Source organism: Pteropus vampyrus, unplaced genomic scaffold (assembly GCF_000151845.1).
Source record: "Pteropus vampyrus isolate Shadow unplaced genomic scaffold, Pvam_2.0 Scaffold91, whole genome shotgun sequence".
NCBI lineage: Eukaryota > Metazoa > Chordata > Mammalia > Chiroptera > Pteropodidae > Pteropus > Pteropus vampyrus.
In genome coordinates this window covers 5,469,004-5,494,164 of record NW_011888872.1, presented here as the reverse complement: position 1 = coordinate 5,494,164, position 25,161 = coordinate 5,469,004, and the positions used below count along the sequence as shown (strand labels likewise).

The window sequence follows — 25,161 nt, the reverse complement described above, 5'->3', positions numbered from 1 at the left end:
GCATTTGGAAATGTGAGAATGATTTCATGGGAATGCTGAATAAACCAATGGCTTCCTTCCTGTTCTTGGAAGACTAGGCATAGCGTGAGGGGTCTCTTTGCTCACTTGCTTAGTACCTTTGCAGTCACAGCAAACTAAGGAGACCAGTGCCCTCCCTATCATCCGCCTACAAGCCCAATGTGGGGCAAAATGTGTTTTAGAGAAATCTCTTTGACAGGGGCTGCCTATTCCTTCTTCTGGAGGGTCTGAGGGATTAAGCAGATTTTAAGAGTATCCAAGGCTTTGAGACAAGAAATCTTCATAAGCATGAAAATGACCATCCTTTTAGGTCACCATTTTGACCCATGCTCTCATCACTAATCTTACAAATAGGTCTTCTTTCTAGCATCGAACATGTCAGTATCAAACAACAACAACAACAACAACAACAACAACAACAACAACAACAACACATGCCCATCGCCAAAAGCAAAACCAGCCAACTTATGGCTGAGAAATTGCTAAAAAGGCCTAACACTTAATCATCCCATAGCTGAATGTGGTTACGATGAATGGCTTTCCCATACATTCTTGCTGTTTCCACGTGTATCAGTTCACTTATTTTTTCAGAAATGTTTCAATGCTGTCATCTTTCTATAGAAAATGGGTGAGATCTGGACACTTCTGGGAACTGCATTTAAACCACCATAACAAAACAAATTCTATAGCTTGTGTGGTACCTAGGTTATTTGACTTGGTTTGTCACCAGTTCATCTTCTAGTATATCCCCCTCATTGGGTCAGGACGTGGCTTCAAAATGACTGATACTAGATATGTGTGCATTGATGTTTAAGTATGCTGGGGGAGGCAGGGGGGTGGGGACTGATGAGTTCAGATTTCACTCCATTAGAGCAAAAATCACAGTAATTTCTTAGGGAAACTCCTTGGAATGCAACCCTCTAAATTGAAGAAGCAAAGAGATTTTCATTTAAGCAGTATAAACAAAGGACTTGAAACACAAGCTGTTTTATATTCTGATGTTCTGACTTTCTTAAATAAAAACTATTTTTGTGCTTTCACAACGATTTAGGTAGCAGGAATGTCTCCACCTTTTGCAAAAGGCAAAATCCCAGATTCAGTAATATGCCCTATGTGACAGAGTGTCACCCCAGCATAGGTAGTATTTTCTAATTAAAAGCTTTTATTAATAAACATGTTTTATTTGGTACTTTATATTTTAAAAAGTGTAAAAAAAATTAAGTATATAGTTGCCTAAAAATAATCGTTCTGATAAATATTTCAAATGATGTACTTAGTGTTTCCATCGAAATGTAAAAGCTGTTTTCAGAACTTCTTGCCTATTTTTTTAATGGGGTCGTAAAACCTAATGAAAATGTTTATAAATGTAGAAAAATACTTTAATTTTAAAGATAATGCAAATATTTTCTTAATATGAAAGCATCCCAACAAAGAAAGATTATAATTAAAGTAATATTCAGTTAAAAATAGGAATAGAAAAGCCATTCTTTTGAAATATCCTCTGAGCCCCATCAAAGAGAGTATCATGCATACCTTGGACACCACGATTTGAGTACTGTAGTATTCCTACAGTGTACTGATCCCAAGAATTGTGAACACTTTGTGGTTAACCAAATCACAGAGGTTAATTGAAAGGGATCTTAGAATTCTTGCAGCCCAACTTCCCACACAGTACTTGGGCTGTCAAATGGTACTTCTCCACCCTGTAGGAACCTCTGGTGATATTGTGAACTCCCTGCTCTCTGGCCAGCCCTCTGCATTTTTGGCGAGCTCTAGTTGTTAGAAAGCTCCTTCTAACCCTGAGTCTTGATGAGTTTATTGCTCCCTGACTGCCAGGGAGCCTGTGCCAGAGCCCACACGAGAGCTTCTGGAGCTACTTAAAGGTTGTTTCTGAGTATCCCTTTAAATCTTTTTCCTCTGTGGGTTCAGGCTCCTGGGCTGGAAATCCCAGGTGTCTTACAGCCTGGCTGCCCCCTTCTGGACAGTCTTGAGTAGGTGAGTACCCCGGGGTTTTCTCACAATGAGGCCACCTACGACCAGGCTGCCTTCTGCTAGTGCTTCACTGTGAGCTGACCACATTTTCTTTGGACTGCTGTCAGTTTTCACCTTTTCTAACTTGAGGTACTTTAAAAATCTCAATGTCGGACTGTATGTGTTCTTGAACAATTTTGAGTCTCTTCTCAGTCCAGGATCCTCCACTGTGCTCAATGTACTTACTGAGGTAGTGAGGAAAGCGCTGACCTGGGCCCTGGAATATGAACCTGCCCCTTCTCTCCCCCACCTTGATCCTTTAATCTTCAAGCCAAGTGTGGCTGTTCAGTCAGCAATGAAAATTTGATTTGGGAAATTAGCCTCTATAGTTTAGACAGAAATTTGAAGTTGCCGTTGAAATTTTTCCTGTGGTCTGCGGGGGAAATACAGTAAAAAAAAAAAGTGTAGATAATTCTCAATTTAGGGATTTATTTCAGTTTTTGTTTGTTTTTAACTATTTATAGCTTTCGTTTGAACAAATTTACCATTGGTTAAACTGGAAGATTTTTTCTTCTTGATAGGGCAGATTTGGTAGGGAAAGTGCTTATACTACTCTTGAAAGATGAGAAAGTTTTAAGTATAAAGTTTATTAAATGTTTACTTATTGTCTATTATGTGCTGGACATTATCTAGAGATACACTGATTTAAAAAAGAATGCCTAATCGTGGAGAGAATAGTGTATAAGATGAGACAGTTAATTAACAAATAATGGCACAGGTAATTATTGAAACACTGTTGGTACTTGCCCTGAAGAAAAGATAAAAATGAGCATGTGACAGGAGGCCCTGGGCTGGGCTGGGGGCTTCAGAAGAAACTTCTTAGAGAAAGACTGACCTGATTTTCATTTATCTGAGAATCACAAGTTACTGAGACATAGCAACTCCATTGCTAATGAAATTAGAAAGCCTTCCTTGATGACAGCATCCTTTTGGGGTTGGGATTGGCATTGAATGGCACAAAAGATAGCCATTAGAGTTCACTCTGACAGCACTAAATATCCGGCCACCACTGCAGAAGCATAGAAGGCTAGCAGTTTGTTTCTCCCCAGTTCTCTAAATTGCCCTACCATCCTGTTCCTTCTTCACTCTGGTGATGAGTTTGACCAAAAAAAGCAACTAACTACTTTGAAAGCAATTGGTGGAAGCAGGAAAAACAATATGCATGTTATGTTGTAGATATTTTGGGAAGTAGGAAATGGGTTTATTAATAACATGTTTCAAGGAGATGAAAGGACAGGCTTGATTTTGGTCAGGCAAGAACTTCAAAGATGCAGTTTCCAAAGTCCCATCACCAGGGAGCTTTTAAAAAAGTCAGAGTGGTCTGGATGTTCTAGTTCTTGTTCTTTTAAGCCTCTTTCTCCCTGTTGGGAATACAAGGAAAGTTGCTGCTTTCCTTTGCTCTTGAACTTGATTGAGGGCTTCACCAACTAAGACCTTATTTTCACTTTGAAGTAATTTAAGCACTAGAGTGGGGCTGGCAAGCAAATTTGAGGTGCAAGCCCCTGTAGCTTTGGATAGGCTGTACTTGAATCCTGTGCCTTTTTGAGAAGTTGAGGTGTTGGGTTGTTGGTTCAGTTGATTGGATTATGGTCTGACCTTGTGGTAGATATACTTAGTTATGTCTAGTCACCTATAATGAACTCATGCTCTTAGTTATGTATCAGAGAGCTCCTCTGTGATTCTAAACTTATGGCAATATTTTAAACACTGGCTAATTTTTCTTGTACATCAGTGTTTAAATATAGAAGACCAAAGTGAATCCCCATGTTTACTTTAACTGGCCTTTGTTTACCAAGCTCGATACCGAGCACCTTTGGAATCAAGCTTTTAAACAGTAATGTGAAACATTCTAATGGATTCCAGCCTGTACACATTGTTAAATAGGGCTTAAATTTTTTTTTTTTTGGATCGATCAGATTAAGACAAATTTTAATAATAGAGGTTTGATCATGTTAAAATTGGAATTATTTGCATGGTTTTTCTAGGGTTGATGTCACTTCTCCTTTTCGAGTATCATAGGCCAACCTCTACTTATTTCATTTATTTGAAAGTTTACAGATGTGTAAGTAAGTTTGGGAAACATTTACCAAGCATACAAAAAGAAAAGACTGTTGTTAACCTAAACAAGTTTGAACTTCTCTCTGAGAAATTTTAATAATATTTAAGACTTTAGAAATTTGGATATTATTAGGCAAGCCTAGGCTTCAGGTCATTTTGCAAAGGGGAATGATTCTTAAAATATTACATATTAAGACAAATGTTTATTTATCCCTAGTGTGATTGTGAAATTAGTGATTACTCCATTCCTATCCAAATATGACCTGTCTTTATTTTGCAACAGTTGAAAATAAACGTCTTATAAAAAATAAATTCTTTGCTAAGGGAAAGTGAAAAAGTTGTTCCTTATATAACAATGAGAATTTTACTAGGGTCCAAAATACATTCTATTATGGCAGAGGGAAGCATTGTGTGTTAGAGTTACATTGCTTGGAGAGACACTGCTCCTAACACCTACCATTTTATTTCACAGTTATTTCTGAGCACCCGCTGTGGCTTAAGCGTGTTGCTGGTGGAATAAAGACGAACAGAGCAGAGAGGGTCCTGGCCCTCGTGGAGCTTAGTGTCTCTGTGTGTGTGCGCCACATTCATTTCATGTTGTGTAGCTTTTCATTACGGTTTTATATATTTCTTTCATTTGACCATTATTCCAGGTATTTGAGATATACATTTTTTCTTGGTAGATAGGCAGAGAATCGAGGCTCTGGAATGCTCTAAGAGTAAAAGTCAGCTTCCGAATAGCACACGATTGATCCTCTGTTTTTGGGCACACACGATACTGACTTATGAAATTTTACAAAAAATAAGGCAGTGAAATGCCAGACTCACCGAACATTCAGGATCAGCATTTTGGTAGCAGTGCCGTTAGACCTATATTATAAGGTATTTAAAAGTATCTGGAAGTAGGAGTAAGACCAAAATGGTTATTTATAGTGGCTGAGAAACCCCATATTGGCCATAAGATTATGGCATTAGGTCTGCATTGAGTTAATGATTTTGATTTTAATTATTCCTCTATTAGGAGAACAAAAATAAGGATGATCTTTAACTATCAAGTATACAAAGATGGCCATGTACTTCGTAGAAATTATTTTAAGCATATTTTGTTTGAGTCAAGGTAGGTGATTTTGAGACTTAGAGACATTGGAAAAGCTGACATTTCTAGATCTGTTTTCAAAATAAAGCTAGTTTAAAAATTTTTTAGGGCTCGTACATTTATATTTAGAATCTAGATGTTATTGTTTTTAGGCAGAGAAAAGAAATAAGGTACTTTATTTAAAATGTTAATTTAAAAAATAGTAAATGAGGATAATTTTTATGCAGTATATTAAGAATTTTTCTTTCATTTGAGGCATTCAGTAAATCTGTTTATGGTTTCACTGTTCTTTGTACAGTTTACTCTGTAAAATGGAGGAAGGTGAAGGAGATGCCTTGTTTTCCCCCTTATATTGTACTCTTCCTTTTTGTAGAAATGCATTCTTGGTCATACTGTGTAATGTGTTATTAAGCCATAGTACTTTTTTTTAAGTAAGGGAAGATTTATTGATAGAAAAAAAGCCCTCGTAGTTCCTCCAATCCACCTTTAGTGATGGGTTCTTTTTAATGGATTGTTTTAAAATAAAATGAATTATGATCATTATATGTTTCTCTAGAAAAGTCTTTAAAAATAATTAATTTCCTTTATAATAAGGGTTAATTTTGTTCCTCGAAACAGTGGAGCTTGGTGTTAACTTGCCCATGTTAAAAAATAAAATTTGTCTCTGGAGTTTTATTTGTAAAACTGGAACTAGCCTTCCAGTGGCATCTTTCATCATTGTAGGAAAGAGGTTATTTCTGAATATTGGGAATGAAGGTGTCTTAGTCTGTTTGAGCTGCTGTAACAAAATACCATAGATGGGGTGGCTTATAAACAATAAATGGTTATTCCTCATAGTTCTGGAATCTGGAAAGCCCAAGACCCAGGCTCCAGTACTTTTGGTGTCTGGTGAGGACTGCCCCGTGGTTCATAGACTGCTGTCATCTTGCTCCAACCTCATGTGGCGGAAGAAATGAGGTTACACTCTGGATGTCATCTATAACAGCACTGATCCCATTCATGAGGGCTCTGCCTTCATGACTAATCTCCTCTCAAAAGCCACACCTCTAGATGCCATCACATTGGGCATTAGGATTTAACATGTGAATTTCGGGGAGATACACACATTCGGTCTATAGCAGGAGGTTTATAATGGGCACTTTAGTCTTTGAGTATTGTAGACAGAAAATGGCTAAACCATCACTGTTTCCCTCAAGTACAGCTGTGAGTGTTTGTGGAGAGCAGCTCACTGTGAAATTTTTGTATCAGAGACGTGATGAATGGGACCCATGGTATGGGACATTCTGATTCTTTTGTACAAAGAAATATGCTCTTTATTTTGTGATCTTCTAGGCCTGACTTCAAAGTCTTCACTTACTTAAAGGTGATACACATTTTCTCTTAACTTAGACAGTGTTTCTTAAACTTTTTTTCATTATTCCTTTTCTTTACCGGGAATCTTTTAGACATTTTTTTCCTAATCTCCCACCCATGAAATTTTAATAACACAGAATGCTGGATCTCTATGCTTATGTGAAAATGAGTGAATTTTTTCACTCCATCCCCAAAATAAATTTTCATTCTTTGGGAGCAATACCACCCCCATTAAGAATGCACAGAGCTAGGAGGCTTGGTTAGGTGGGTTGCTGCCCTGTGCAGTAATTAGAATTTGAACAGAGTTAACCTGTTTACTTCTTTAAGAACCTTGAGTCCATTAGATATTTTTCTGATATATGGGCCACTATTAAAGTTTTGTGCCTCAAAATACAGGCAAAATTATTTGTTTAAAGCATGGGCTTTGCAGCCATACACACCTGGTTCAGATCCTCTTGGCTTCCTCATTTCCTTGCTATGCTACCACAGGCAAAACCTTAGTTTATTCATCTGTAAAATAGGGCTAATAATAATATCTACCTCAAAAGTTTGCTAGGGAAGACTGAATAAAATAGCAAGTAAAGTACCATTGACATATAAAGTAAACCAGCAAGAAAATTAAATTATTTGTAATAGTATTGGACTTTTCTTTGGTTGTTAGACTCATCCGTTCTGCATTTTAAAGATTAGTTTGAGTTCTGATGGTCCTGGATTCAATAATTTATTAAAGATATTATAGATGTTGGATTTAGAGCTGTGTGACTCAATCCAGTTGTTTAACTCTTTGGTAGGCCCCAGTTTCCACATTTTATTAAGATAGAAAACAAAATAAACTGGTCGGAACTTCGTATATGGTGGTAATCCTAAGAAATATAAATTAATTATGTTTGCCCACTAAACGACAGAGATTCTTGGATTTTAAAAATAAGAGAAATACCTAAAACAAAGATGAAAAGATGAACTACCAGAATGGAAAAAATATATACCAGTCAAATATTCTATCAATAAAAGTAGAATTAATGTGTAAATAGGGAGAAAATAGAATATTTTATAACATTAACAACCTACCAAAAAGATAAAATAATTGTGATTTTTATATGTATCCAGAGAATTAGAAGGAAAATCTGATCAGACTGTGATCATAGTGGGAGCTTTTAACATGCTAAATAAAACAGATGAAAATTAGTATAGGGTATTTGAAGGCCACCTTTGACGAGGTTTAATTATTGAGCATCTCTCAGCACCCTTCTGTCTCCAAATGGTCTATGAATTTTGGTGAGTTTGTACAGCTGTGTCATACTTTTTATATAGTTGATGTGTTCCTGTAAAGCTGTAAGTGACTTGGATGATTTAAAAGGTAAACGATACTGTTAAACAGTAACCTTCAAGGCCAAAAGTTTTTCTGAAAGAGTTTATTGAGCCAGAAAAAGGACCAGGACTGAGGCATGCAGCCTACACTACCAGCAGCAGGGCTAGGTGGGGAAGACAAACGTGCCTGCCATCCTGGGGTTGACTCTAATATATAATCAGTTTGAGAAAGAAAGATGTAAATTGTTTCGAAAGACTTTACCTTGGCTCTAGATAAGGGGCCAGAGAAGATGAAGCAGAGCTAGTTCTGGCGTAGGTGTGTAATTTGTAAGGTAGAAGTTTTTGCTGCTCTTGGATTGGTTGTGGGCATCAGGAAAGTTCACTCATACACAGGATATGGTGGCATCTGGTGGTTGGCTGTTCTCTCTGTAAGAGCTGAAATGGCCATGTCTTCGTGAGCAGAGAACTCAGAATCTTTAGAATGGTATCTTGGGGCTTTTTTGTGGAGCTAGCCCCACGAACCTGAGTAACCATATGTTGGCCAAGTTTATTTGCCACCTTGGTGCTAGGTGTGGCTTCCTGCAGATATTCCTCCTTATTGACTGTTTTATGCATGCTGCAGGATTCTTGGATGGGCAAATTGCAAGCAGAGTATACATCTGCTTTCTGGTGACTGAAGAGTTGAGAAAGGTGAGGCAGAACTCTTAACAGGTCTCTTTCTGGAAATGCTCAGGCACCCAGTTTGGTCTCTGAGGGTCCCTGAGCAGGAAGATAGCACACACACCAGCGGTCCAATACATGCTTTTTCAAGTCTTTATGAGCATAGTGGAAGGGTTTTAAGTGTTTGCGGAACATTTGGTCTGTGAATTCTGCCAAAGTAATTGTTAGCATATGGTTTTCCTCCTCAAAAAGGATTGGCAAATGTTAGTCACCTTTTTAAGTTTTGTTTAACTTATTTGAGCTTTTAATTAAGATTGGTTGTGTGTGTGTGTGTCCTCTTTTTTGCTTTACTCTCTGAAATCTGAGTAGTTTAGATTAAAAAAAAAATTATTTTCATGAATAAAAACTAAAGAGGGAAGCCGAAATTTTAATATGCACATGGAGAGGCACCTTACTAAATGTATATTCATGTTCATTAGCAGCTTTGTCTAAAAATGTAACTTCCCAGAAAGCACAGTGCTTGTTGCCAGGTCCATGCTGCTCAGAGGAGTATGTGTTGTGGGCTTTGCGACTGATGGAGATAGACCAGGGTGGCAGCTTGAATTGACATTGCTCCTATGGCTTCACCTTCCAGTCCTCCATCTACTAGTTTTTCACCCACCTAGCCAGCCCATAAATAAATAATTAGCAAACACTTAATGTTTCTAGGCACCCCGGTAGAAGTTGAGAGATAAAGACATTATGATGGAGACATGACCTCAAGTCTTTGGCCTATTGACAATACGTAAACAGAAGTTTTGTAATTATGAAACAATCTTATAATGATAAGTGATAGGTCAAAGTGTATATGTCTGGGAGGGAGTACAGATGCGGGCTGTCCAAGGTTGTCTAATTTAGGTGGTGGTGGTGGGTAATTAGTGGTGGCTTCCTGGAGGAAGTGATAGATTCATTAGGATTTGTGGGAAAGGTGGAGAGCTGTTTGGGTACTAGTTTTGGAAGCGAGACAAGAACATGAACTTTTTCCTCAGGAACTGCAAGAGCTTAGGACAGGAATAGTGGGTTTAGGACAAGAATATTAAGACCTGGTTGGAGAGCTGGGCAGGATCCCCTCATGAAGGATCTCATTTCTCTTCAAGCTTTCTGACATTAGTCTAAAGGCATGGGGAGTTATTATTCTGAAGGCATGGGCATTGGTGGGTGTTAGTTCCAGGAATGAAATGATTAGAATTATATTTGAGAAAGGTCCCTCTGGTGGCAATGCAGGGAAATGGATTAGGGGTTAAAATTAGAGGTGAGGCATCACGTAGCAAACTATTGCTTGAGCTAACTCACAAAGTTTCCAGGAGGTAGAAGCAGCCATGGGGCGTGAATATGGGAGGAGAGGGAGAAATGAAGGATGACTGAAAGGTTTCTGGCTGAGGCAACCGGGAGAAATCAGGGTGCTAGTTAGTGAGGGAGTGACAGGAAAAACAGGGCTTGGAGAGAGGAATTGTGAGTTTAGTTTTAGACACTGATTTATTGATCCGTAGGAGATAACTACACTTAGCCATCCAGGGAGCAGTTGTCAGCACAGGGTAGGAGCCAAGACAGGGGAGTGGGTAATGTCTGCCCCCCAGGGATTTTGTACAGTTACAGAGAGGGAAGCTTAGAGATAAACTGTAAAGAACAAAAACCTGTGCATTGGTCTAATACCTGTGTGACATGGAAAATAGATGTGGGATCTTGGAAAGTAACAGAACAAATAAAATGTTTTTTGTCTGGGCTTTGCCAGGTATTGACTTTCATAATTTTAATCAGTAAAGAGGAGAACTAATAGAATACTCCTAAGATTTGGAACAATGATGCTCCAGTTTCTTTCCTAATGGTTATGACCTTGTAGCAGGCAGCACATGCCAGAGCTGTAGGAACCTCTTTGCCTCATAGGTCCAAGATAATTGTTACTCATCTATTTCTGTCTTGGTCTTATTGAAGCAGAAAATGATGAAGCTTTTAGAATTTCTTTTTATCTCTTGGAAAATTCTAGTTCAGAGGACATGGAGTAGAGAAGAGAAATTTGGTGGAGAAGGCTTGGCTTTTTTTACATATTCCTTTCTGTCTGTCTGTCTCTCTCTCTCTGTCTCTCTGTCTCTCTTTCCCTTTGTCTCTCAGGATGAAGAAGAGCAGGGAAGGTAGATATGTGCTTTTAACCATCTTCCCAAAACCTAGCCATAAAAAGCATGGTTATTATGCATATTGCAGCCAGGATATTACTGCTTTTTATTCATTTAAGGATTATTTAAAAAGTTCCTGCTGTGGTGATCAAGTTGAATAGAATCTGGGCCATCACGCAGCCCGCAGAGGCAATGAGAACCCTTCCCTGGTAGAGGAGATTGGGTTTTTTCATGCCAACTTTACATAGTCTTCTCAAGCTTTCCTAAAGGCAGATCCACCAGGCAGAATTCCAAGATGGCCAGGCTTCCTCTCTTCTCTCCTCCTAATCTTCCCACAGCCATTTAAGAAGTACAGATTACTTCACTGGCCCTTGGGACACACGGCTGATGGCACCTTGGGAAAATCTAGCCTTTTATAGATAACTTCCTGGGGACACCTATATGTGTGATACAACTGCCTTCATAGCTGACACAGTTCCTTGTTGAAATGGGTTAAAGGATAATTATGTGTTTGCAGCATGCTGCATTTTCTGGACTCCCCATGCTGTGTGCACACCTGTCCATGCTCTTTCCTGGATTCTGACTATCCCTTTATCCTCACATCGCTCCACTGTTGCTGTTGAATTCCTGTTGTTGCTGTTGAATTCTTAGAAGGACCCTTTCACTATGGCCCTGGTGGGGATGTGGGATGTTTTGCTTTGACATTGCCCTGAAAATTAAAAAATGTCCCTGATATCCACATTCTTAGAAACCTGAATGAAGCAATACCTTATAGCATTAATATTTCTTTGTACACAGACTAGTATCAAATTTTAAGACTCTAAATGTTAAGAGCAACTGTAAAATCACTCAATAGAATATACTTACTGGCTTAGGTGCTTCTCACCCTCATTTTTGTTTTAAGGGACAATGGTGTTAAGAATACCATTAAAGAATTATTAGGGGAAAAATATGCTTATGTTCTCATTAAGGACTTATTTTAAGCTTAAGGAAAGGATTAACACTTTCTCATTGAGAAATTTGTGGAAAGCAGTTGGTGATTTGGGGGATAATTCAGTAGTAGGAAAAGATTCATGGGGAGCAAAGGGTTGTGGCTGGGTTTACTCAAGAGTCAGGTGTGGTGAAGCTAGGGCACAGGTTGGTTAGCTGCCCAGAAGGCTGCGGTGTGGCTTGTTCTCAGCGGTCAGCAGGTGGCACCAGATAGCCAAAACCAGTCTAGAGAGAGGTGTGTGATGGTTAGATTTCACCTGGGATTGTGTGAAATCGCTCTTTCTATGCTTTCATAAATTTGGAATTACTAGCACTTTTACATTTTCCCCTTAAAGATGGCAGCCTCCAAGGCCGAACTTTATAAAAGTCTTTGATATTGATATAGTCAAGAAAATTAACCATCTCAAAGTTCAAATGACAGTATCAAATTTTAAGACTCTAAATGTTAAGAGCAACTGTAAGATCACTGAATAGAATATACTTACTGGCTTAGGTTTTTGAAATATTTTGTTTTTATGAAATCTTATAAATACATCGCTAATAATAGTTGGTAAAAATAGTTTATCTACTGACAAATTTATGTTGTTGGGATTGATTGTCTGCCTGATGGGAATGCAGGATTTTATACGCAACAAAAATCTTTTTGTGTGAGCAAAGATGGGTGACTATTTGAGTTACAGATGTCTGGCTCAGTTGTAAGGTGGACACAGTGCTTTTTCCTTGGGAATATGTAGAGTGTGTTGGTGATGTTCTTGAGTAACTGGGGATGAAACAGCTAATGACAAAAGGGGAGGCAGTTCTATGTTCTTCCACCAATAATTATACTGATTAAGGTGCAGTTCATTTGTTTCAGCTTAGTTTATTTACTATGGGAACCTGGTTGCATGTGACACCTGTGGTTCTGTGCTAGAACTTGAGAAAAGCTACATTTGAAGCACAATAAGAGAAGTGTTTCTTTTCTGCATATGTGGCTTTATTTTCTTTGTATGGTGGCATCTGTGAGGGGAAAAATCAGCTCTAGTGATTATTTTGTGGTTGCTGGTGGTGGTCAGGTTTTTTTAGTGCATAAACTCGAGAGATGAGGCCTGCTTTACTCTGATCCGTGTGCATATTCTTGGTGCACAGCGAATGAGACTTTCATTAAATAAGCATATGATAAATTATTGAATCTTAAGATGAAGGAGTGGGACAGGATGGGAGGGAGAACAAACAACATTTTCCTTGGGACTTCCTCCTTCTCTTCCTCTTAACTTACCTAGCTAGCTTTGTATATAAAACATATAGAAATTTAAACACACAAGTAGGAATTAAGAACTCATCCTTGCTGAAAATGTATCTTCCATGCAGCACCAGGATTTATCTTTTAAAAACATAACATCCAGTAGTGTCAGTTATTAGCTGAAAATCCTGCTGTGCCTTTCATCGCACTTAGGTTCACAGAGCCCTTTGTGGTCTGGTCCCACCTACCTTTCCAACCTCATTTCCTTGGCTGTCCCCCTGACCACCAGACAGATTCCAGCCTCACTGACCTAGTCATTCCTCCAGCAAGTGATGGGTGTCTCACTGTAGAGCCTATACACAGGCCGTTTCCTTTGCCTGGAATGCCATTCCTTTTGCTCAGGGCGTGACTTGTTCCCTTTTGACATTGGGATCTCAGTTTAAATAAACACTGAGAGAGGTCCTCCCTGACCACCAAATCTAAAATGTGTTCTCACTCACCTTCTATCATATCACTTCACTTTTATTTTCTTTCAACCGCCTTGCTTTTAGTCTGGCTCCTCCTACCAGGACATAAGCTCGACTAGAGCCTGGTCCTTATCCTTGTTTACTGTTATCTCTAGCATCTGGAACTGGCTGAGCATGGAGTAAGTCCTCAGTACATTCTGGATGAATAATAGTTGTATTGAGGAAGCCATATTGAAAGCTAAATGTATTTATTTCTCTTAATTTTATTAGGTATTGTAATAAACTGAAGACAGCAGTGGGCCAAAAATTGAGGCCTAGATTTTTGTTTCCCATTTATCCCTGAAAAAATTGTGTGACCATGGGTGGATCCCTGGGGTGTGGGTAGTAAGAATTCATAGCAACACAGCAACATAAATTATTGCAGCCATTACTTATTGAATATCTACTATGCACCGATACTGTCCTTGGTGCCACACATTTACTATCTCATTTAATCTCAGGCATCAGTTTTCTAATATGTAAATGAGATGTTTAGATGAAAAATGATCTGTTCTCTTATATAACATTTTATGAATTTCCAGGAGAAGCTTAAAGATTATAGTTTATGTTGACACATAATAGAAATAAATGAGTTCATTCAGAAGCCCCAAGTAGCTATTCATCTAGCTCTGATAAAACTTTCAAATTGCAAAGTTTATTTTTTTATTATGTATTTATTATTTTTTTATTTGTTAGGCGAAGCAACCCTTGGTTGACCTCACAGATTGCAATGACCTTGTCAACTTACAGTCTCTTGTTTTTTAATTTTTTACGCCTGCAGCACCTGGTCTTCCTAGGTGGTCTCCCATCCAAGTAATAACCAGGGCTGACCCTGCTTAGCTTCCGAGATCAGCCGGGATCGGGCTTGTTTAGGGTAGCATGGCTGTAGACTAAAGTTGTGAAGTTTAAATTTTAGAAAGAAGGAAGAAGCTCATCCTTTGTTGGGCATTCATCATATTCAACTCTCTCAACAATTTATAGAGTTATCTTCCCTCTTTGATGGTTGGGGAAATGGAAGGTTAGAGATGTTAAGTACCTTGGCCAAGGTCACACACATGTTTTGAAGAAGTGCTGAAAGTTCAAAACCAGCTTTGCTTGACTCCAGAGACCTGTTCTTGATCTGTGTAAATTGTTTTACCTTCTACTCACCTTTATCCCAGTAGGTTTTGTGGGGTTTCTGCACTCTTTAGATGACTCCACAAGTTTTTCCTTGTCTTTCTCACAGAATTCTAAGGAGGAGCTGATGTGGAGGAGCCGCTGAGACAGTTCAGGATGACGACCACAGTAGCCACAGACTACGACAACATTGAGATCCAGCAGCAGTACAGCGATGTCAACAACCGTTGGGACGTGGATGACTGGGACAATGAGAACAGCTCCGCGAGGCTCTTTGAGCGGTCTCGCATCAAGGCTCTGGCAGGTAAGTGTCCTTCAAACTCTGTCACAGAGACCCAGGATGCCTTACAGTTCCTTTTAAAATCATCCACCCTGGCTCCCTTACAAGACCGGCTCACCTCTACTTAAACATGTCCCATGAGAGCTAGCTGACCATTGTATAAAGTAACCAGTTCCATATTGGGAGAACTATCAGTCTTAAGTCCAAAATGATGCAGAACAGAGAGATTTTTATGACAGTTCAGCAAGAGCTGCCCTAGAATTGTAAGAATTTTATTTTTGATGCATCTTACGTTTCAAAATGATGAAGCTTAAATATATAAATATAGCTGTGTACTTAGTGCCTGTGATGTATTAATTGACCTGACCTGTTACAATATTTACTTTGAATGATCAAGGTTAGTTAGCATTACCTGCAAGGGTTTTAGATCAAAAAGGACTAGCTTAATCTGATGAGGGGACATTTAATGCTATAACAGGTAAGTTTGCCATTGATTCATTAAAATTAGCAGAAACACATCCTCTCATTGTGATTTCTTGCTCCCTTGTTGCTGCTGAATATCTAGAACACACTTTCACCATGGCCCTGGTTGGGGTGAGGACTGTTTTGCCCTGAAAATCAGAAAAGAGTTTTTTCACAATGAATAATCAGCAGTACTGAATCAATTTAAACCAAGGGTCATAATGGAGTTTATGCAAGGTCTTGCATCTGTACTTTGAGATTTCAAATAAAATAGTTTCTAGGTGAGAAAAGTGGGTTTATGATTTTTTTTTTCTTAATGTAATCATAGTCATGACTTAAACAGGTAAGTTTATTGTTGTTTGTGAAAATAGCTCACTTTTTTGTTACCTATACAGTGTAATTTGATTCGAGGCTTGTATCATTTTAGAGACCTCTTGATTGTAAGCAAAAGGAAAACTAACCCAAAGTGGTTTAAATGACAAAGAGAGTTTACTGATCAAATAGTAAACAAATTGGTCTTCAAGCAAGAGTTACTCCTGGTGTTAAACAGTGTGATCAGTTTCTTTCTGCCCGCTTTTTGGCTTTACTCAGTAGTGTGGACTCATTTTCAGGAAGGCTCTGGGAACACTGTAATCCCAAGATAGGTGACCTGGGTCCCAGATCTGTCTGTGAGGACATCGAGCAGAAAAGAGCACCCCTGCACCCCGAGCACTTCCACCACGGCCCTGGGACCAGTCTCACTTACGCGATTGATCTTGACGTGGGTCCTGTGCCTTTCTCAGAACCTTTCTCCAGTTGGAATCAGAGAAGAGGATATGCTGATTGACATCAGCTAATCAGGACACACTCTAGGAGTGAGGTGGTGGTGGGGAGGGGTCAGTCCCACCCAAATAGTTTAGGTAGAAAATTTGGAATATAGCAGGAAGTGGGAAGAGGGAAAAAGATGTTGGGAATACAGACAATTAAATGCTACAGGAAAATTATTTAGCTGCCTTAAAATAATTTGTTTCTTCAGTGGTGGTGATTTGAAGATCTTTCTTGAGCTTGCCTGCTTTGAGGACATAAATGAATGATTAACCAGATAGTCACTCTAGAATTGGAGCTTTATTTTCCAGCTTATTCATTAACATGAAACCTTAAGAAAACCATGATTCTGACTTGTGCTAGTGGATTGATTTTTTACATCTCTTACCTCTTTTTCTCACATCTTCATTTGAGCCTTTAGACCAGTATGATATTGGTGGCTAGTTATCTTTGAACGTGAGCCATTTATTTTCTGTTTCATTAATAGGAATTTATCTTTTAACAATGCAGTGCATCTTGTGTTGGTAGTGTAACTGCTACCTTGTGTTGTGTCCTTTACTAAGTGGCTTTAAATGTCTGTATCTCTGAGGAAATAAGGTGAGTTAAACTACTTCCTACTTCATCTTTAGGAATTGCTTTTAACAATGGTATAGTAAGAAATAAATTTTGTCTTCTCTCCAGTTCCTGACACAGAGCTCCTAAAACCCTTGGAATTTCCTGAGTGGCTTTTGTTATTCTAAAGAGTCTCTTTCCTCATACCTGGATTTATGCTAATGAGGTGACTTAGGGTCTATCCCCTATGTAGCCTTACTACTGGACCCTGGTCACTGGAGACACCAAGTGATTAGAAGGTGGGAACTTTCAGCCCTATCCACTAATCTCCTGGGAAGGTGGGGCTGGAGATTGGGCTTAATCACCAGTGGCCAATGATTTAATCAATCATGCCTACATAATAAAACCTCCATAAAAACCCGTAACTGTGATTGGGTTTGGAGAGCTTCTGGGTTGGGGAACATATCACTGTGCTGGGAGCTGGTACACCCTGAGAGGGCATAGAAGTTGTGCGTCCTGCTGTACCTTGCCCTATGCACCTGTTTATCCATTTGGCTGTTTATCCTGGGTTGTCCTTTATAATAAACTGAGAAACATAAGTAAAGTGTTTTCCTGAGTTTTGTAAGTTCTAGCAAATTATTGAACCTGAGGAGTGGGAATGGTCATGGAAACTCCTGAATTTATAGCCACTCAGTCAGAAGTACAGTGGCCTGGCACTGGCGATTGGCATCTGGGGTAGTAGCAGTCTAGTGGGACAGAGCCCTTAACTTGTGGGGTCTGTGCTAACTCAGGTAGTTAGTGTCAGAATTGAATTGAACTCTCGGACACCCTTTTGGTGTCAGAGTATCAGACTCAGTAAGATATTTCACGGGGAAGATGTGTAATATCTTCTCTGGTGTGTGTAACGTCCATTTAACAAAAGTAGGAATCGGGCCTACAACCACTCGTGAAATGCCAGTTTATTACTGCAAGGATGAAAGAGTCTGGAGCTGGTTCATGTCCATTGTCCAGTGAGCTTTGAACCATTCCATTCTCCTTAAACTTTTTTGCTTGAAAATCTGACTCATATCTCAGTCACTCATCACCCCTCCTGCTCCTCAGTAGTTAGAAACATCAGAGGGAAACACCAAGTGGAAGCATAGAGAACTGAGCTCTCCCGTCTTCATGGTGTATAGCCATCCCCAACCTTTCTGGCACCAGGGACCGGTGCTCCTATGAGAATCTAATGCCTGATGATCTGGGGTGGAGCTGTGGTGGTGATGCTAGCGTTGGGGAGCGGCTGCAAATACAGTTGGTGGGGGAGGGTTGGGGACCCCTGGTCTTCCTAGAGCCTCTCCTAGTGGAATTTGAAAACAGAAACTTTTTCTCAAAGTAAAGAAAAGCGTCATCTGAAAGCATTTCCCTCACACAAGTTGGGTGAAGAGGGAGTCCCTCAAATCTTTAGCTTGTAAAAGTTCAAGACTTAGGCATGTTTTAGAAAATAATTAAAATTATTATTGACAGTAGCCACATTTTCAAAATTTTATATACACGAAACTGGTGAGATATATACTTATGCCTAAAATTGAATGTGCTACCATTTACAGTTCAGAAGGAAGATGAGAACTTTGATCCATCATGTTGTATAGCAAAGAGATTATGGCATGCTAATTCAGCCTGGGGACAGAGCTGTGAAGTGATTTTTATGCATTCTGTAAATGATTTCCCACATCCCATGAGGGCATACCCACATTCCTGACCTCTGACCAGATTACCTCAGTAGTGTGGTACACGTGGTGAGAAAGAAAGTAATTCAAAATAAGCTGGACTTCTGGGAAACCAGCATTTTATTTGAAATGAAACATAAAACTTTAAACTTTTAAGAAATGTAAACATTAAATGTTTTTGTTTTTATTTTACAAGTGATAGGCGTTTATGGTTGTAGGTTATATTTTGTGGAATCAACACAAATTAGGGGAAGTAGGAAAAGTCATCTTCTAAAAAGTACATTAAGCTTGAAAATATTGATAAAGTAATTACAGTTAATATCTTATATCAATACTCATAAACAGTGAATATAAAAAATTGGGAGAATACCAAAATATTCACTGTTTATTTCTGAGTGACTTTCCTATTTTCTTACCTTATTTGGATTTTTTCCTGAAAGAAAATCTGAGCTATTTTGTAATTAGGGGTAAACATCTTAACATCCAATGTTACATTGAGAAGTTTAGATTAATTTTTTTTCCCCAAAAATAAAGGCATATAGAGGAAAAAGCTTTCATATTAATGAGCATTAAAAAAGAGACAAATTTAAAAAGAGATTACTCTGGGAGTTGTCACTCAACATTTATGAGATAAAGTTTTGCATAAGAGCCTTTCTGCTAAGCTATGGACATGACAAAAGAAATTGACTGAGTTTACATGGTTATGAGGAACTCAGACAGCTGATAGCCATAGGAAGATGAGGTAAAAGCACCTAATTGTTTCTTTTACATTACATGTGTAGAGTAAAGAATTATTATTGGCTGTGTTTATAGGCCAGACTCCTTTTAAACATAGTCATTTATTTGAGTGACCAAGAATTTTGGTGAAGCTTTTAAATTAGCTAAACATATACATAGTCAGTATAAAACTATACATAGTCAGTATAAAAAATTATTAGTGAGATACTTTCCATCTTTTATACTAAGTCTTTGAAATCCATTATGTATTTTACTACCCACATTTCACATAGTAGTTACATGTGCCCAGTGGCTACCGATTGGGACAGTGAAACTCAATTGCTTTCACGTATGCACTTCTATTGGCTAAAACTTTATAGATCCTGCCAAATAAATGTGAGCCTTAAAATACCCATCAAGTATTTGGTCTTGGGTCTATTTATGAAGCAGTAAGTAAATAGTTGGTCACTTGGCTAAATGTGAATTTCAATTTTGATGAGGAATAATACATCAACCGAATTATTATTTTAAAAACATTTTAGTGCTTTTCAGTGCTAAACTGTTATCAGGTGGATGCAAGGTAGCAACAAAGATCCTCTACAACATCTATAACTTTGCTCTTTCACCTGAAAACTTTGCACCCTCCTCAAGCACTGTTTTTGGATGCAGAAGACTCTGTACCACATTTGTTTAAAAATGCACATTCCAGGGTCCTTCCAGCCCCCATAAATTGAGTCTCACTACTGTGGGAGGGAGCACAGGAATCTCCATTCTTAATGCCTACAATACACTTTGAGAAACACTTTCCTGGGACATGACCTACGTGTCCTCACTTAATATTCAAATCCTGTTATCCTTGAGTATTCCCACCAAAGTGAATCAACTCTTTATCTTTCCTTTAAAATAGTAATCTTTATTTTCCCTCATTTAGCAGGTCACAGTTTATGTTCTGATATCTTGACACCTAAGAAGGCGTAATGTTCTGCTCAAACTGAGTATAGTGCTATCTCCTGGCAGGGGGAACACACATTCTTCCTGTAATACCTGGCCTCACACACCCCTGTCTGGGTGGATCCTTCTCCAGGTGGAGATGATTGAGTGCCCCCCCCCCCCCACCGCCCCTCACTCCAGGAGAGCGGAAAATTACTCTGGGCCTAAATTAGCTCTCTAATGCTAAGTAAAATTAGTGGAGACACTTGAAAAGTATATCCTAAAAAAATCTACAATTATAGATAAAAATATTCAGGCCCAGGGACTGAGAATTAGAGTAGAATATGCCATCACTTTCTCCCAGGTGACTGCAAATTTCCAGCTATCATTGAAGTTATGTGCTTAAATTATTTACTTAATCCCAAAATAGACAGACCTGCACATAGATGGAGGATATTTATTTTAAAACCATAAAAGATTTTTAAGTTTACCTTTTTTTTGAGAGAAGTCTTAATGTCTTTCCTACCTGCAATCATGAGTTTTTAATTAGGTGGTCTAGATACGGGCTTTATATTTTTCATGATCTCCTATAGCATGGTGGTTTTACTTAGATACTTTCCATAGTATTTAAATTGAATATTAATTTAAAATGAACATATGTATATAATATTTTACTTTTTTCTAGTAAAAGTACAGAGCCAGCTTTTGAATATGTAAAGAGAGATATAAAACATAGTCTGGAATTGTCTAAAATAGGAAGATAAAACCTATTTACATGAAACATTAACTAAACTTGTGTAAGTGCCAAGAATGTAGTGTAGGTAATTAGTGCCCTAATAATTTAGAGAAAAAGATTGATCACAAGAGAAAAAAAACCAAAGTTGTTTTAAAAGGATGGGTCGAGTAATGTAAAGACTTTGGAACTTGGAGGGAGAGAGACTGGGCCCTGAACCACCACTGCTTTAGTTTCCTCTGCAGCAAAATAGAGACCAGGCTGCAGATCTCTGAGGCCCCCTCTCATTAAAACAGAAAGTCTGTTTTTGGCTTCTCAGAGTGATACACTACCTGAAACTTGGACTCATTCCTTGAAAAATAAGCTAGAGCTTTCCTTATTCCCATACCCATAGCCCTGGTCAGATACCCCAAGGGAAAGGCTTCTTGCATGATGGAATGGATTTTTATAGTCAAGATCAACAGGAATTTCATAGTTACCCATTATTTTCCTCATCCACTCTTGAGACTGTTTCCCTAAATTATTCATTATTTGGGATTATTCGTGAGAGGGGCACAGTCCCTAGCACATAGTAAATAAACCACCCATTATTTGTGAAATCTGAATCCGAAAGAGCATTTCATATCAAAGAAGTTGATGAAAGCTACTGAGGAGAAAGTCTGTTTAGGTCATTAAATGCAGTCTCAGATTATATCCTCGGTTTATTTTCCGTACACATGTGGCTTCAGTAGTTCTCTGATCATAGGAATGCAGGGATGTTTTCTTTCTTTTTTGGGTACAGTTTCCTCAGGTTTTCTTCCCCTCCCTTTCTGCTTACTGCTGCCGCGGTACTCCTTACCCCTCCCCACTTTTGAAATCAGGTTGGATTCCTGCTGCTGTTCCTCAGATTCTGTCCTCACCTCAGCAATGGCCTAAATCCCATAGTATGTGAGGCGAACAGTCCTGGCTGGGAAAACAAGGCCGCTATCCTCTCCTTTATTAACCCTCTTAACCACACTGAATTCTCTCTTCCTAACTCACCCCAATTCCTGCCCCTCAGTCTTCTAGAGCCCAAGTTCTCATTCCTCAGTCACCTCAGGGAATTTCTCTTGATCTTCATTCCCTTATTCATCTCTTACTTCACCCTTGGCTTTTGTCTTAATGCCTCTTCCTGCCTGACCAGAATATTTTCCTTAAGTCAGTCTCTTTTGAGGAACTCCAATCACCATTTCTCTGAGAGTCTCGGATGTTTATGATAGAACTTAGGGAATATCCTCTCTTTTGCTGGGGACTGCCTGGGTAAGCAAAAGAGGAAAAACCTATGATTTTCTCCTCTCTTATGCTTTTCTTGGCACGCTCTGTGTGCGCAAGTGTGTGTGTGTCTGTCTTTCTGTCTCCCCACCCTCCAATTTGTCTCTTAAGTATCAGCTTTATTAAGATATAATTCACACATCATAAAATTTACCCCATAAAGTATACAGTTCAGGGGTTAAATACTCAGAGAGTTGTACAAACAATCACAACTAATTCTAGAACATTTTTATCACCTCCAAAAGAAATCTCATACCTATTAGCTGTCACATCCATTTTTACCTCCTGCTAGCCCCGGGCAACCAGTGATCTACCCTCTTACTCTGGATTTGCCTATTCTGGACATTTCATGTAAATGGAATCATACAATATGTCGCTTTTTGTGACTGGTTCTTTCGCTTAGCAAAATGTTTTCAAAGTTCATGTTGTAGCTTATATTGGTACCTCATTTCTCCCTCTGCTCTCTTATGTAAGTAATATTGGTAGATTAGTGAGAAAGAACAGAAAAAAATTCTATGAAAGCTACTCAACATCATCACAGTGTGATTTTTATTTGGCAGTTTCCTGGAAACAGGTGGCAGACCTATTGTAGGCATCTGAAAGTACTGTCAGACTTAGGAACTTTTTCATTTACGCTACTGGTGGGTATTTGGTATCTCACATGGTCATATTTGTTGCCTTTATTAAATTCACTTACACAATTTAACTCCTTTGCCAACTTTTTACCAATGTGGACTTGTGAGCAGGTACCATCATAGGAAGAGGAAAAGAAAAACATAATTTATATACAGGGCATTTATAATGTCCTGTACGCTTTAAAAATGAAACATGTCATATGGGAAGAACAAATTGAAAATGTCAAAATCGATTTTATATTAACAATGCAATTCAGATATCTGAGGTTTTATTTAACCGCCATTTCAGTGATACATTCAAGTTAATTTTCTAATTTGTAGAGAAAATTGATGCTGACTAGATGTTAAAATACATTTTGATTTTTGACACCAAGATAGTTAGAGAAGATGATTTTGATTATTAAACTGTATATTAGTCGGTAGTTTTGACATGACCACATTAACTAGTAATCTGATGGGAGAGGTCTGAGTAACAAGCATTTGGTCTGTGTCTGCTGATTGGCTTCTCTGTAAAGGATCCTGCATTCAAAATTATTTTGGTTAGTCCTTTTTGGTTGCCAAGAACAGAGATTCACTTGAATTATCTGAATTAAAAAAAGATATGTGTGTGGTGGAGTAGGGGAGGAAAGGTGGAGGGTTATTGCAAAGTTTTGGGAGCATGAGACCCAGAAATCCATTAATAACTGAGGCTGCTATAGGGCTGGGGGCCATTCTCCACCTTTCAGATGGGCCATGCGCCTTGTTCTTTGGCCCTCTGCAGAGTAATAGTATCTTCCCCCTCATAACTCAGCTCATACATGGCTTTGGTGTACTGTCATTTGAACGCTACATCCTGCCAATCTTTTCTCTTTTGACCTCATTGCTAAATGACTCAATATCCTGGTTTTCTCTAGTTCACATTTCTGTGAAGTTGAGCATGGAGATGAGGCCCTGATTTGCCCAGATAATCTTTTTATATCAGGTTATGAATGACTGGATACATACAAATAATTACTTTTAGAAGAAGTATTCACAACACTGTTGAAGAGCAGACAGCCGTATGTATAAAACATACCAGCCCCCATTCATCTAGGGCTTAGAGGGCATCTGGCTGGCATTTGGAGGCTGTAGTTGGCATTTCTAATGCAGAATTCTGGCATGGTGGAGGAAGGTACTGCATATTAGGACTTTTGGGGAAAGATAATGGGGTATCTTGTCTGATCAAGGGAAGAACTAAACAGCCAATCCGAGGAAAAGGCAGGGTGCAGACAGTCCTGGAACAACAGAAATTAAGGCTTTCTCTCAATTTCTTGCTTTTGTCTCTGCCCCTCTAGGTGGTCTTCCAGATGACAGGAAATAACGGTTGTCATCTGCCCTCTGGAGTTTGCCGTCCATCACTTTCCCCATTTTTCAAGTTCCATTTGGAAACATTGGGGGTGTTTGATAGAGAGGCTATAATTTACTAGGCTTTAGATGGGGGCTACTCTCGAATCAGTGAACTGTGGTGTGGAGTATGGAGGGTTGTAAGAACATGGCAGCTCTTCCTGGAACCTCATGGAGCTGTTCCTGATAAAGGGGGTGGGTGCTGGGCAGATGACAATAAGTAACATTAAATGTTCGCAACACGTTTTGATTCAAACATAAAACTATTTTATAAAATGCAAGGTGATGTTCACTATTGACTAATTGTTTCCTTTAAAAAAAAGCATTCAATAATGTCTAGTTTCCTTTAAGATCTTCGAAAAAAATAAAGTTAACAAAGAGAAACAAACATTAGCATTTCTATCTTTAGAATATGCCTCTAATAAGATGTTTAGTTTACACCTAAGTTACTAACTAATGAATCCGCATGATGATTTTGTGCCTTGGAAACAGTCTGTCCCATTCCTTCTTCTTGGGGCCTCAAGGACTGGCACCATTCGTAGAGTGTGATGGGCACCTGGTAATAGTGTCATTCCAAATTTTTTAGCAGTGTGATGATGTAAGCACCATATTAGCATATGCTTTACTCACATGTAATCTATTTTTGGGACACAGATTGTGTGTGTAAAACAAGCAATGAATGCGACATATAAGTATGCTGATTCTTCTCCCAAACTCAAATCTTAGCTTTTTCATTCTCTGATTGATAAACATGTCCATTTTCTACAATTAGGTAATCTTCAAGGGAATTTGCTGAGCTCTAAGTTTTGACCTCTTTCCTGCATAGCTGTGAATTTCAGAGCCCTAAGGTAGTGACATAATTGGGTGACGGGCACATGTTATTGTGTGAGGCTGATAAAAATTTTGCCACACAGGTTTAAATTTCTTTAGACTCCTTAGATTTCTTGAACATATATGTGAATTGCTTTTTATTAGCCACATGATTGTGTCTGTAGGCATCTTAAGAAACAGATGGACTGGAGTCAGGGAGACGCTGTGCCCTTGGCCAGAACCCCAGGCCCTCCCAGAATTACATGTTACCCACTAGATTGCCCTATAAGTGTTCAGGAAACCCAGGCTCTCCCCGCTGTCCCCAGCAAGAGCCCCCAGCTGCTCCATGGAGCCATCTTGCCTGTGTGGTCCCCA

General features: G+C 38.8%; 1 protein-coding gene and 1 pseudogene across 1 annotated transcript in view; one reads left to right on the top strand and one right to left on the bottom strand.

Moving 5' to 3' along the window:
* SPTBN1 (spectrin beta, non-erythrocytic 1) overlaps positions 1–25,161 on the top strand; it is a 185,075-nt gene that overhangs the window by 36,258 nt on the left and 123,656 nt on the right. Inside the window, exon 2 of the mRNA XM_023532837.1 lies at positions 14,615–14,809. Within this exon, the coding sequence (XP_023388605.1) occupies positions 14,662–14,809 (148 nt within the window). The 5' untranslated portion in view covers positions 14,615–14,661. The remainder of the gene's footprint in view (positions 1–14,614; positions 14,810–25,161) is intronic.
* LOC111742343 lies at positions 14,162–14,280 on the bottom strand (annotated as a pseudogene).